The sequence below is a fragment of the Augochlora pura genome, chromosome 2, assembly GCF_028453695.1.
Source record: "Augochlora pura isolate Apur16 chromosome 2, APUR_v2.2.1, whole genome shotgun sequence".
In the NCBI taxonomy this organism is placed as follows: domain Eukaryota; kingdom Metazoa; phylum Arthropoda; class Insecta; order Hymenoptera; family Halictidae; genus Augochlora; species Augochlora pura.
In genome coordinates this window covers 22,281,921-22,296,510 of record NC_135773.1, presented here as the reverse complement: position 1 = coordinate 22,296,510, position 14,590 = coordinate 22,281,921, and the positions used below count along the sequence as shown (strand labels likewise).

General features: G+C 32.5%; 5 protein-coding genes across 12 annotated transcripts; 2 read left to right on the top strand and 3 right to left on the bottom strand.

Moving 5' to 3' along the window:
- The first annotated feature begins 408 nt into the window (after positions 1 to 408).
- LOC144478538 (very-long-chain enoyl-CoA reductase) lies at positions 409 to 2,090 on the top strand. The gene is made up of 5 exons (XM_078196537.1): positions 409 to 559; positions 651 to 698; positions 967 to 1,271; positions 1,340 to 1,749; positions 1,822 to 2,090. Exons 1-5 carry the CDS (start codon positions 554 to 556, stop codon positions 1,947 to 1,949), a joined length of 897 nt encoding a protein of 298 aa, XP_078052663.1. The 5' UTR covers positions 409 to 553; the 3' UTR covers positions 1,950 to 2,090.
- Positions 2,091 to 2,132: 42 nt separating this feature from the next.
- Tous (testes of unusual size) lies at positions 2,133 to 6,113 on the bottom strand. Its single transcript, XM_078196535.1, has 4 exons — positions 5,914 to 6,113; positions 4,327 to 5,830; positions 4,058 to 4,231; positions 2,133 to 3,898 (listed from the first exon to the last, which is right to left on the bottom strand). Exons 1-4 carry the CDS (start codon positions 6,111 to 6,113, stop codon positions 2,135 to 2,137), a joined length of 3,642 nt encoding a protein of 1,213 aa, XP_078052661.1. The 3' UTR covers positions 2,133 to 2,134.
- A 303-nt stretch (positions 6,114 to 6,416) lies between these two features.
- On the bottom strand, positions 6,417 to 10,872 carry LOC144478536 (E3 ubiquitin-protein ligase PPP1R11-like). 8 transcript variants are annotated; one of them, XR_013495363.1, is made up of 6 exons: positions 10,738 to 10,872; positions 8,752 to 8,860; positions 8,525 to 8,680; positions 8,319 to 8,445; positions 7,960 to 8,022; positions 6,417 to 6,941 (listed from the first exon to the last, which is right to left on the bottom strand). XR_013495363.1 is itself a non-coding variant. In XM_078196536.1 (4 exons), exons 1-4 carry the CDS (start codon positions 10,825 to 10,827, stop codon positions 8,420 to 8,422), a joined length of 381 nt encoding a protein of 126 aa, XP_078052662.1. In that variant the 5' UTR covers positions 10,828 to 10,872; the 3' UTR covers positions 7,507 to 8,419. The 8 variants fall into 8 exon arrangements, 1 of the variants encoding a protein (XP_078052662.1); XR_013495361.1 differs by having other exon boundaries at positions 7,725 to 8,445; XR_013495364.1 differs by lacking the exon at positions 7,960 to 8,022.
- A 473-nt stretch (positions 10,873 to 11,345) lies between these two features.
- Positions 11,346 to 13,165, top strand: LOC144478539 (putative RNA-binding protein 18). The gene is made up of 5 exons (XM_078196538.1): positions 11,346 to 11,485; positions 11,606 to 11,706; positions 12,158 to 12,368; positions 12,441 to 12,517; positions 12,590 to 13,165. The coding sequence occupies exons 1-5, from the start codon at positions 11,480 to 11,482 to the stop codon at positions 12,801 to 12,803; spliced, it is 609 nt and encodes a 202-aa protein (XP_078052664.1). The 5' UTR covers positions 11,346 to 11,479; the 3' UTR covers positions 12,804 to 13,165.
- A 106-nt stretch (positions 13,166 to 13,271) lies between these two features.
- Mrps25 (mitochondrial ribosomal protein S25) lies at positions 13,272 to 14,545 on the bottom strand. The gene is made up of 3 exons (XM_078196539.1): positions 13,947 to 14,545; positions 13,662 to 13,768; positions 13,272 to 13,590 (listed from the first exon to the last, which is right to left on the bottom strand). Exons 1-3 carry the CDS (start codon positions 14,081 to 14,083, stop codon positions 13,328 to 13,330), a joined length of 507 nt encoding a protein of 168 aa, XP_078052665.1. The 5' UTR covers positions 14,084 to 14,545; the 3' UTR covers positions 13,272 to 13,327.
- Between the last annotated feature and the right edge of the window lie 45 nt (positions 14,546 to 14,590).

The following is a 14,590-nucleotide window of genomic DNA, read 5'->3' as shown; positions in this document are numbered from 1 at the left end:
ACACTAATTTCTTTAAGTACAGATCATCGAATAAAAAAAGTTATTGAGCAGATATTAAAAAACACCTAAAAATAGGTTTGTTTCATTTGATGGTTAATGCAATTATATTTACAGAAATTTCAAGCTACAATAAAATAAAGAGCGTATTCTTTATTTTGTACGGCTTTTCGCCTTCTAAAGTTATGAAATATCACGAAAATATATCCACTACAGTCTAGTTGTATTTGCACTGAAGTGTAAATATTCGAGAACAACTGTAACAATAACTGTTCAAAGTCTACTTTTCCTAGACTTTGTGTAGCGGTTTAATTAATCGGCACTTAGTGAACGAAGTTGAATGTCGAATCTGAAACATTAAAAGAATTTCATTGGTCGCTCAAAGCTATTTCTATAATCGTACGATCGAACGATGACAGCGCCGCAGTTCTTACCTGTTCTCTGCCACACAACCACTGTCTCAGCGCTCAGCGTTATAGTCTGCTGGGAAGCGTGATCACCGTGAAAAGGTTTTGCTTCGTTAAGCCGCAAGTTATCAAGAAAGTTACAAGTGATAATGGAGGTACTTATCAGTGAAATAAATAATATTCATTTCGACGAATTATATTCCGTAAAAAATTATCCTTGGAATAACGTACTTTTTTTGCTTTTAGATAAAAGTATATACCGCAAAATCGTCATCATTCGTGGCTAGTGTATCGGTAAGTAATGTACACTTACGATGTCAAAGTCCACATGAAAAGAGTAAAGGTGTATGAAATGCAACTTTTTGTGTAATGCATTCATAATTGCGATTTATTCAGAAAATCCTCGAGAAATCCTCGCACATTGAAATGATTATGATAATAAACATTTTTAGAAATTGTATACTGTTACTTCCAAAACTACTTAGAATTTATAATGAGACAAGTTTATGACATTCATTTCCATACATACTGATTTTTTGTTTGCTTTGATGTTTATATGCAGGTGAAGCCAACTTCCACTATAAAGGATGTCAAGGAGGAGTTACATAAGTTAAAAAAAGGACCAAATATTAATAGGCAAAGCTTAAGGCTAGATCCTAAAGGAAAAGCTTTGTCAGATTCAGATACACTGAAAGATTTGTCTATCAATGATGGAAAATTATATTTGAGAGATCTTGGACCACAGATTAGTTGGAAAGGTGTATTCCTTGTGGAATATGCTGGTCCATTAATTATATATTTATGGATATATCAGCGTCCTTGGATCTTTTATGGTGATGTTACATCCGAGATGGATACAACAGCCCAGTAAGTTTATGCTGTGCTTATATGACCGAAAATAATTTAAAAGGGTCTCTAATCAATTTTAATTTTAGTGTTGCAGCCCTTTGTTGGTCGATACATTATGCGAAACGTCTCCTAGAAACTCTGTTTGTTCATCGTTTCAGTCATGCAACAATGCCACTGCGTAACCTATTCAAAAATTGTTCCTATTATTGGTTATTTACTGCGTACGTAGCATACCATGTAAATCACCCACTATTCACAAGTCCGTGTGCACTGAGATTTTTAGTGGGTTTAGCAACATTTGGGCTTTGTGAGCTCGGTAATTTAAGCATTCATTTAGCTCTGAAAAACCTCAGACCACCAGGTTCCACAGTGCGGAAAATACCTGTACCTACTTCAAATCCATTCACACAACTATTTAATCTGGTTTCATGTCCAAACTATACCTATGAAATAGGTAGTTGGATCGGTTTTACCATTATGACTTCTTGCCTTCCAGGTATAAATTTAAATTCGTATTTCATGAAGAAAAATATAATGGTCAAATTCACACTATACTCGTTTGTTTCAGCTGCTTTGTTCACCTTCGCGGGCGCATACCAAATGGCCATGTGGGCATTAGGAAAACAGAAGGCATATAAGAAAGAATTTCCAAACTATCCTAAAGGCCGAAAAGCTATCTTCCCATTTGTACTTTAAAGTTACATAACAGACATTTTTAATTTAGGAACATATTAACGGTAATTATTACTTTTATGTTTCTAGTTTTCTGGAATTTGTTACCAATACTTTTATTCGTCAAATAAAAAATTTACGCGGAGAATTCTCACGATATCATAATTCAGAGATTGTCATTTATTTTTTAATATACATACGCCTAATACCTAAAAGTTCGATTTAATTATCTTCTCCTCGCATGGTAATTTGTCTATTAAATTGACCATGTCGTCCTTTAACGCGTTTATGATGCCTTGACACTCTAACATCTGTACTTTATATTTGCCCTGCAGCTCTTCATACCCATAACATGCATTCTCTAGCTTCTTTTTCGCCTCAGATGGTGTAACATTTTTTCCAGTTAAACCAAGAAGACCTTCCATATGTAATATACGTTTTCTGACATCTTTCAGCTCTTCCCTAAGCGTGTTCAATTCTGTGATCAACACAATATTTTCTTCGATCGTTTTATTCACATCTTTTCCAATTCCTGGCTTATCCTGCAGTACTTGTTTCCTAAGAGAACCCACCGTTCTTTCCAGATGGTCCCTCTGCTTCATAAATTCACATTGAGCATCAAAGTCTGCTTTACGACTACGCAAGAAATCATCGCTGGCACTGTACTTGTGGTATAGTTTCGTTACGGCATTCTTCAAGGCTTGGGGCTCTTGCACAAGTCCGGACGTATCTAGCAAGTCTACGCGAATTTTTTTCAGAAGTTGCTGACACTTTTTGCCCCGTTGATCTTCGTGCTGTAGTTCGCGTCTCGCCGATCTCAACTTTTCCCTCAACTCGTGCAGCTGTAATTCTAAGCTAACGTTGGTCTTATGGAGGTTCACCAACTCTGTTTCCATGTCTTGTATCTTCTCTTTGAGCTCTCTAATCTCTTGATCTCGTGGCTCTATCTGATTCTTCAATTCGGTTATCTTATAATTTAACACAAACTTAAACTTCTCCAGCTCCTGATTCGAACGTTTCAGTTCGTATATCTGACTTTCCCTATCCTGAATCGTGGCGTCTCTCTCTTGTATCTCTTTCTTCAAATCCGTCTTACTTTTCTCCAACTCTTGAATGGACGACTGGAAGTAAGCGTACTCATTTTGAACACGTTCCACTTGTCTCTTTAACTCCTCGACAGCTTTTTGGCTAACCAGGTATCTGTTTCTTATCATTCCGGCTTCCCCTTTTAGCTTCAAATTCGACTCTTTCTCTTCGTGTAACAAGTTTTCATAATTCGTTCTTAACTCTAGAATCTCTTGGTCAGCATCGTCCTCTATTTGCGCCACCATCTTTTCATGGACCCGAGCTTGATGTGCCATTTCATCTTGGGTCTCTTCCAGTTGTAATTTATTCTGATGTAATACTGCTTCGTATTTATCCGTCGTGTTTTGCATATCTTCAGCTGCCTGCCTCTCCAATTCCTGTAAACGTTGCTCGTAGTCGTTCCGCATTGCGGTCATATGGTCCTCCAACTTCATGTACTTATCATATTCTGTGATAAGTTTGGTATCGTAGTTCATTTCCACCCGTTTCATCGTTTCATTGTGATCCTCTTTCATTTTATCGATTTCAATGTTTATTATGTTTATTTCGCTCTTGTGATCCTCCTTCAACTTGCTTATCTTGTCCCTCAGTTCTTCGATAGCTTCGCAGTATCCTTTATGAAGATCTCGAACCTTATCGTTGTGTAGCACCTCTATTTGACGCATTTTATATGCGAGCTCGTTTTCTCTTTCTCTCATTCGTACATTCAAGTCTTCTATAGTCTGTATTTTCTCTACCAAGTCACCCTTACTAATCAACACCTCATTCGTGTATTTTATTTCTTTTCCTGTTTTTCCCTTTCCTTCGGTATAGTGCAGCTTCCAAATACACATGCTACCGTCGACTCCTGTAGATATTAAGTATTGTTGATTGAAGGAAAGCGCAATCTATGAAACCACGATATAATGTTAGTATATCATTCGTATACAATACTTCTATTAAAAATATTGTTAATACTATCCAATAGATTCCTAAATTTCCAGTTTTCAGACAAAAATGCGTCTTTAAAAATTCTATTCGTATTTGTATTACTTTTACGTTCTCACCTTCGTAATATCAACAGCGTGTATGTTGAATTCCGAATATAATACTGGCTCTTGAAGTGGATAGTTCACTGACAAAATATTGCCACCGGGGCAGACAATAAATAGGACTTGGTCAAACTTCCCTAATAGCATATTATTCATAGTTATTCCTGGAAGATTATATTCTCGCGTCACCTAATAGAAACAATGGTCTTGATCGCCTCAAGAAGAAAACTGGGGGAATTGTGTGTATATATACATATATATTTATATACATATAAATGAATTACCATATTTTCCTTAGTCTCGCGTATCAAACTATCATTTCCGATGCAATAAGCAATCTGTTCATCAATAGACATTGCAATATCATGTAAATCTATGTTTTTTATAATTAATTCTGCGAAACGAGTACCAGTATTCATGTCCCAATGGTATATGGCACCCTCGCTGCCTAATGTTAACAACTTTGTGTCTGTTTGCGACCAAAGCAAAGCTTTCACTCTACTAGTATGTCCTTTTAAAATAAAGTAGCTAGCGAAATCAACGGTCGTGTAGATTTGTACGATATTTTCATTCACGGCGGCAAATAAATGTCCACCATGGCTAAATGTTACAGTCTTACAACATCTTATAGGAAATTCTTCCATGGTTAACAGGTCGTCTATCAATATACACATGAAGCGTAACTTATCACTGAAACCAATTAAGCAAAAAAGTCCAGTGGGATGCAAAGAGATTGCACAAATGTGCTCTGCATAGTGTTTATTTAAAATTAACGCTCCTGTCTCGAAATCCCAAAGTTTTATGCTATGGTCGAGTTCTCCACAGGTCATAAAGATCGACTTCCAAGCACACATTGATAGATTACTGACAGGTCCATAGTGCAACGCTTGACTTAAGAGTTGCAGTTCCTGTGGCTCTGGATCTACGTTCAAATCTGGCCCCCATAATCTTATATGAAATAATTGAGGCCAGCCTGTTGTAATTACCAAATGGTCCAAACTTATATTATAGCCTATACTATTTATTTTGTATAAATCACGATTCTCGTCTTTGGATGGCTGCGTTGGAATTATATAAACGTTTCTCTTTACATATTTATGATGACCTTCTCTTTCAAACAGTATAATTGTTTTAAAACCGTGCGCGTACGCGAAGCCTTTTGGAAAAGCAACTAAACAGCGAATATTATTTTCCCAATCGTTTTGCTCTTTAACATCAGTCAGTGAACCACTTGCTTGTATAACATACTCTTCCCGTATTCTAAGATTCATAGAAGTTGTATCGCTCATCTTATAAATATTTTTCAAGTCACCATTCTCTAAGTAAAGAATTCTTCCATCCTCAGTTCCGAGTAATAATCTATCCGAATTTAACCAAGCCATAGAGCATACAAGTATATTATCTGCTTTCGAAAATCCATACGGACGCCAGACAGTCTCAGAAAGACTTAAGAATTTGAAATTGCGTGAACCACCAACAGCAATTACGCCTACATCAGATGGATTACAAGCTATTAATTCAACAATAGCTGGCGGTGTTTGCTGAGTGCCTACTTTAATTTTTGACTCCAATTTTCCTTTTTCCCAATTGTAGAAAAGCATTTTTTGATCAGGTTCCCCTGTAACCGCGGCCAAGTACTGATTATCAAAGCTAAAATCGATGCAGGTAAATTTCGTAACTTCAGGTGCATCGTAAGGTATTCCAAGTACTTTTTTTCTCTTCAGTGTTTGAACATCGTATATGGATATAGTGGGTTTCTCTCCAATTTCGCAGATCGCGACATATTTCCTTGAATAGAAAAGACATATAGGTGCATTATAACTAATAGATTTTGTATGGGGTATACGTTTTAGAAATATAGAGAAACATACTTATTATGTGTAACAGCAATAATATTTATCTCTTGTTTATCAGATAAACGTAAAAATCTTTGGCGACGTTGCGGAATAAGATGAAATGATATTACATTACCAACGGGATACAAGACTTCCACGTCCGAAAGGTAATGTATATTCGAAATTATGTTAGTCTTTAAACCGTAAAATATTTTTGCTTGCAGCAAAGCAGACATTTTAAATAGTTTTCACAGCTATTCTAAGTAAATATACAATTATGATATTCAGGTTTACGCGGATGGAATTAACATATACAAATATTGCAACATGTTACTACATTTTGTTTACATTTCCATAGCAACAAACGTGATCAATAACAAAATAATTATTCTATTCTAAATTAATGCATCATAATTAATAAAATCATTATGAATGAACAAACGATGTTAAAAAAATTTACTTTATTTTATTCGTATTACTTTTTATAACATTTTATTCTAAAACTATATAATAACGTTAACGATGTTAGAAATACAAAGATTGAAGACTTTTTTAAATATTGTACATTTCAAATAAGAAAAACATTCCATAAAAGTTTCAATAAAGAATTATTTAGTTTTTCTAGAATGTTATTTAACAAAAATAGCAGACATGTGCAGAATCATTCGCTTCCGTACTAATTTTTGATAAACCGCCACAAGAATGTGGGCAAGTTAGATTCCTTGAACACTGACAATGTATTATATTAGTTTTCTATTTTATCGATTATGTGAATATTGCACAAACAAACACGGTCCTGACATATACACTATGTTAATAACTACAAGGTTTACAAAATGAAATTTCATTAACGATTCAAAAGATGATTTATTCTTTTATGTAACTGTTTATTAGAATTGAAATACTTATAATTTCTTTAATAATTCAATAAGCGCGTACAAAAACCTTTTTCGTTCCTTGTAAGATTTTGAATCTTTGTTCTACGTAATTACGCTCTCTTTATATCCTTACATCATATGTACACATGGTTTGCTTAATTCATACCTTTCTTTCCTTGACAAAAACTGAAACAAACGTGCTGTTAATGTTACAGCAATTGTTACTAAGAGATATATAAAACGTGGAAGCTGTACACTCTTATAGATGTATGTTTTACTTTCACGTTTTAACGTTATACATATTTATGTGACAGTATAGGAAGAATGCAAATCAAACGAGCCATGTGTACTTAGAAATTGCAACTCACATGGGTAAAACGTATAGATTTAAACATTTGTAAGGCAAAAGTGATAATTTTTTTAAACATTTTATCGACATATTGTAATTGACGATATTTTCACTTTATATGACTCTTTTGACTGATATTCTAAAACTAATGTTAAATAAGTTTTGATGGTACACGCGTATTTTGAAGAACATTCGCGAAAGCTAAATACAAAGATGGAGTTTTAAGATTTGGCACAATAATTCTACATATTTCTTTCTATAGAGATAATAGCTTTTATATATTTATATGGTGTATCATCAGAACTGTACAAATATCTAGTCTAATTATATATAGTAAAGTAAAGAAACTATTGTAAATGGAAATTAAAATAGTGTATTATCGTACATTTACATAACATAAAGTTATTAAAAATAAAGATACTTTATTGGTAATGGAATACAAGACGTTAAACATTACTGTACTGACATAAGAAATAAAAAGAGGAATCTGCTGTTACATATATTTAACATGTATACATACATACATGTGTACATACTTAAGAGTACTACATATACATATATGAGAAGGAATACACTTATATTATAGACAAATAAGCAATAAATATGTAAGCAAAACTTACGCGGATTTGTTGAGAATTTACATTAATCATAAATAATTTGATTAATATACTTGAAAGCCTTAAGAAGTTCTTCAAATTTGTATAGTTATAGAATTATATCAAATGATTTTCTTGCTTTCAAAATAGATAGGTCATAAGATGCATGCACTGCCTATATTATAGGAACTATAAATGTGCCTAATTATAGCAAAAGATCATGCATGTATTATATACAATTATAAAGTCACATACGTACGCAGCTATAAAAATTTAAAGATTACTAGCTATAATTGCGAAAATTTGTCCAAGTTAACATATTCTGCAAATATTAGATAATATAACAGCAATTCATTTCAGAATAAAATTCTATATTTTTCTCTTCTTTCTATTTAACAACAATGATATGTACTACTAATATCTTTTTACTGAGAATAAAAATATTTCAAAAATTGCTTATAGCACACGACTTGAACATGTTAATATCAACAGTGTCAATATTAATAATACAATTACATTGAAAATATTTTCATTTCAATTTCTTGAAAAATTAAGTTTACCGAGGTAGCATAATTAATTTGATTCAGTATAAAATATCATGAGTTAGAAATGGCATACCTAATCTCAATCTCTTTCTTCTAAATAACATTGATACAAGAAATATACAGGTAATGCATTTGTTTCCGTATGGAAAAATCATTTAAGCCTCAAATGTAAATTTATATGGACGCATTTACTATTGCTTCTGTAAAAACAATAAATAAATATTCATCACTTAATTCATATAGATCTCATTTGATGTATTATGTATTCAATAACATTACCAGGATTAGAAGTAATCTCTTCTTTAGAAGGCTCCGTGTTGTGTGGCACAGCTCTTTTATGAGAATCTTTTGGACCATTGCAATGTTCACATTCGTCATCGCTATCTTCAGAGCTACTTTCACCAAAATTTCTTGGCTTTTCATATATGCAACAACCTAAAATATTAGCATGAATAAATGATATATCAATGAATGGATAATGATAGATAAAAATGTATTTAACTTACATTTAGATTTCTTTTTGTTCAAATGTTCATTATCCACAGTCCCTTGAGTCCACTGAACTTTTTTATTAGATTTTGGTTTTCTAAGTCGAAGACGGACGGTCGGAACATCCTAAAAAAAAGATCAAAGTAATTATTACATTTTAAATTTTTAAAGTAATTCAGGATATGCATATAATAAAATGTATACATGTTTACAATATCTTGTTTATTTTTACTTTAACAATGCATATTTTATCATTATAGCTACAATAAAATTAATCTCTAAAACTTATAATCCAATAAAATATATAACTATGTATGTTCTTAAATCTGTTTTCATTGCACAATTTTAGCTTTTTTTAAATTTCGTATTTTGTCATTAGAATAGCCCAGAATATTTTGCAATATTTCATCGGTATGCTGCCCCAACATAGGAGGTGCTAATCTAACTTCATTTGTGGCGTAACTATATTTTACAGCAGGTCCAACAACTTTAACTTTTTCTCCAGAGAAATGTTCCATGTTTTGCACCATGTTTGTATGCTTTACATGTGGATCTTCGAAAACCTACAAAATTGTCTCGTATGAAGATATTTTCAAGATATTGGCATTTATTATTTTATACCTGTCCTATTGTATTTATTGGACCATATGGGAAAGAAGCACCATCAAATACAATTGACCAATCTTTGTTACTTTTCTCTTTGAACCGTCTTCTAAGAATGTCTAGCAATTCATTTCTATTTTTTACTCTAGCAGTATTATCTTTAAATTTGTCATTCTCAAATAACTCTATCAACTGCATTCTTTTAAGCAATTCTAAAAACTGTGCATTACTTCCTGTTCCAACAGTCATATACCCATCTTTTGTAGGAAAAGCTTCATATGGTACTATACTTTCATGCTCAGAACCCCATCTTACTGCTTCTTTATCAGCATTCAGATAATTTGAACCGATATTTATTAAACTTGCAATTTGTGTTGCTAGTAAATTGCACTGTATCCACTGTCCACTGTTAGTTTTCATTCTTTGATATAATGCTGCCATTATAGCACCATGAGCATATAAACCCGTTGCTAAATCAGTCATTGCTACACCAACCTTACACGGTGGTCCATCCTTAGGGCCTGTTATATGCATTAAACCTCCTATTGAAGCTGCAATTACATCATATCCTGGCCTATTTGAATAAGGACCTTCATATCCGTAACCAGTCAAAGAGCAATAGATAAGATGTGGTGCTACCTTAGAAATTTCTTCATATCCCAGACCAAACTCACTTAATTTCCCAGGAACATAATTCTCTACCAGGACATCTGACTTCATTGCCAATTCATAAATTATATCTTTACCTTGTTTCAAATCAATGCAAATACTCTTTTTATTTCTGTTGACACTAAGGAAATAAACCGATTCCTTTGTTCCTTTAATGAATGGCGGACCCCAATGCCTTGCCTCATCTCCACTACCTGGTCTCTCAATTTTTAAAATTTCTGCTCCAAGGTCACCAAGAATCATAGTGCAATAAGGACCTGCCACAATTCTTGTCAAATCCAAGACTCTAATTCCTGCTAGAGGTGATCTATTATTTTCAGTAGTTGTACAAAAAAACCTTTTGTTTTTTTTTATGTTGCTTGGCAAACATTTTATGTTATTTAAAATATTACTTCTGACCAAAGGTTTTGCCTTTGCAGAACATTTTAATAAGAAAGCACACATATCCATTTACTATATTTTTGTAAATAGTAATTGTTCTCGTTTTCACAGATAAATGTTACTATATTCACAAAATCATAGATATTTTCAAGAACACAAAACTTATAACTTAATCTGTTAACAGTGTAGCTTTTTATCAGAAAAATTTAAATAAAACGAACAAAAATATATAGTAAATATAAGCCTTATTGTTTCAATTAGCAATTCATAAAACATGTATACCCGCAAAAATTACATATTTACTATCATATCAGAATAATGACGTAGTAGTAAGAGTAGCAGTAACATACCTGAGATACAGAATCCGTAACATCCGTCTCCAAAACAGTTTCCGTTTGCGTCTGACTTACAGATTGTTCAGACATCATTGATCTCTCCATTTGTAGTGCGCCTACTGCGAAGTAGTATCGTGAAACTACATATAATCACTGCACTGTGAGGATACTTTCAGGTTACTTCATACTGTCATCATTCGTAATCCGATAAAAGCAACGACGACGCCATGTTTAATATTGGTGTACAAAACTGTTTTTATAGATTCAATGCAATCGTGAACGAAACATGTTCTTCGGTTCGTGAAGGAAAAAGATATAATTGTTCGAAAATATGTTCACGTACGTTTTACATTTTCTTCATAAATTACTTTCATAATATATAAAGACTGATTTTTTAAACTAAAATCTTAAATGATACATAATACGTAAATTGTATTCTCGCTAAAATGTATAAATGAATACGTTTCTATTTTTAGTATATGTTAACAGAAAATGTAAAAAATATTTGACTGATGTATGTGCCGGAATGATTTTGAAAACAGCTCTTGTATGTCGTTTATAAATATTATTCCGTACGGATGAACAATTTGCTAAACTGCCGCGGTGGTGACTGTTTAGTGGTCTACTGTACTTGTAAGATTTCCTATAAATACTCGAAGACTAATGCCTAATTTTGCACGGAAATACATATTGAGATCAATATCAGCGACTAAGGCTTCCTGGTATTAATTTGATACCATTGGCAGACCCATCTGATATGGAGGTAAGCATTTTTTTTCACGTTTTAAGCACACTGAGGTTATACCAGTATATTTGAAGTTCATGAAACGTTTTCAACATATGAATTATTGTTGACTTACTAGCAGCTTTATTTTACTTGCAGCCAGTTAATAAAGTTCCTTTGCCATTAGAACCGATAAAGTCAAATCAGGTGGAAGACAGGAGATTGTGGGTGGGCAATTTAGATTTAAGGATTAATGAGTAAGTATTTACTTGGATTATTTCACGTAAGGGAAGGTCATTATTAGGACAGGAGCTTCTTTAAGTAGATACAGCTCACATCATAAGAGTTATAAACTATAAACATATTTGTATAAAATATTATCTGAATTGACTAACTTGTCCTGATTATGACCTTACCTTCAAGGAAAAGTCCCAGGTGTTATACTAGTTCTTTAAATAAGTTCTTATAGAGTTATAAATCGATAAATACCAATTGAAATGACCAGTTGTTATGCTTTGGCTTAAATATTCTATTATAAATAAATATGTAAGTTATGCAAAAATATTCTCTATCTATTTTTATAATGTTCAGTGTAATACCTGGGCAGTTCTCCTTGTTGTAAAATGTTTTGTAGTATTTTACCTTACAAAAATATATTTCTGTACAATGGAAAAAATCTGAAAAAACTAACTCTTTATCTGTCAACTGGTACCAACTCCTAAAACTCGTCCAAAAACATGGAACTATTGAAAAGTTCGACCTCCTATTCCACCGGTCAGGTCCGCAAGCCGGTCAACCAAGAGGATATGCATTTGTTACATACAAGACAGTTCAGGATGCAGAAACAGCCAAAGATGCTCTACATAATTTGAAAGTGGGAGCAAAAAATATTATCGTTAGATGGGCTCACAGCGTAACAGAGGTAATTAGTAAAACATTACAACCATTATCTTTTCTTAGTAAAGATTTCTTAATAATAGCTTTTTTATTCAAGCCTGACATAGACAAACCAAAGCCAAAAATAGATATACCTGCTTTAGCTGGGGCTAAAAAGGAAGATAAAAGAATTAGGTAAAGTAAACTAAATGAAAACATTGTTAATATTATTTACATTTTTTTAAATGTTATTTTTTTTATCTCTAGCCGTGAAATAGCGATACAAGCTATAGAGGCCAAACTGAAACTGATGAAAGAGTCTGAAGAGGAATTTGAACTAAACAAACCTTTAAATTCATCACCTGTAATACACCTGTATCAAAAACCAGAAAATCCAAAACCGTCCACATCGACTCGTTACCACAATCGAAATCACCATCACAACAACAAGCCATATAATCGTTACAAACCAAGAAGATAATTTAAATCCCACTTTTATTTCTTAACATTAATATTAAAAATACGATTTATTTTTACTGATCATCTTTCGTTCCATGACTATAGTTGATACATTATTTATATTTTCTACTTAAATCGAAGACGTGTATTTTGTTTTTATACTATAAAATTTTTAGTCCATATTTTGTATCTTTTTCTACTAATCAAACATGATTCCTACAATAATGCGGCTATGCATACGATACAAAAGTATCTCGATTTACTAATAATGCAATGCTTAATATGTACACCGATGTACATGTATTTTCATAATCAATGACATCTTTTTATAATAAACGAATGTACACTTTAAAAAATGCATATTTTTATTAAAAAAAATAAATTGTTCAGGCATTACCTAAAATATTAATTGTTCGAAAAGTTTTCAATTTACAGATCGAATTTTATAAAAATATAGTAGAAAAAAGTTCAAGAAAATAATACACGATAATTTATGGTGGTTGATCTCAATGTATTTACAATACGACATTTAAAATTATATTACATTTAATCATCTTTATTAAGATAAAATTTTCCTCGCATATGATAAGGTAGGGGTACTACACCAGGACATGGTACTTGACCTGGAATTACGCATATACAATTTCTTGAACAACCATAACCAAAATTTGCAGGATTGTCTTTCACTTTTTTGACTATACTCTCATGTTTTAAAACTTCTGATGTTTTCCCAACTACTTTTATCACATGTTCTAATATATCTTCCTTAGATTTATTATCTACATCAATTAACATTGTTTTCCCATCATCTATGGAATTAAAGAATTTTTTAAACCAGCTGATTAAATAACTAGATATATTAATATCATTATGTACTTACTGTAATAACATTTTATAAAAGGTGTCGGTGTTAAATTTTTAAACGTAATTACTTGTACATCTGGATTTTTGTATTGAATTTGTGGTAAATGCCAGAATACAAATTCTCTGCAAATAAAATAAATAATATTTGAATTATAAAGTGATACAAGTTATTCTAAACGTGCGAGTTTTAACCTTTTCATTTCGCATCAAACATTATAAAATGCATATTTGTACATCTTTTATAAACTTATAAACAACTCGTTAAATTCAGAGGGATATATTTTTGTAAACATAACCTCACCTAGTTCCTTGATGGTGTTGCCCATGCGTATTGTAATTAATGGAAAATATTTGTATCTGATCTAACAAAACCAATTTACCAGATTTTAAATACGGTAACGTTCTTCGTATAGGTGCGGCACCTATCATAAACGGCATTTTAACAGTGTTTTAATAAAATCTATGATAAAAGGATCTTATATATTCTTCCCGGCTGTCTCAGTCTCCGGTTTCAGTTCAGCTTCGTTTTTGTGAAGCTGACACCTCAAAATTCTTATTATTGCAAACTTCTTTCAAATATTGCTGTTTGTATTCTGTACATTGTAAGTAATACGTTCGTGTACGCACAATCGTCTTAATTCAAGAACTTTTTCTTCTTCTATTTCAAGAACCTTTTTATCCCCATAAGTTTACCGTGCAGCCATTTCTGCGCAGCTACTTTAGAAAGAGAACGGGTTAACGATGAAGAAAGCAGAACGAAGCCGGCGGACTCTATGAATGAGTGACTACACGGGCGAGAAACCTAGCACCTATAAAACTTTGTTCACAAAATAAACAGTTTGTTTACGAAGATAGTATTGAAATCCCCCGAGACAAATTTATTTAAAAGTAAGCGAAAAGTACAAGTTGAATATCACGCTGCGTGTTTCAAATGGAGCGCCAGGC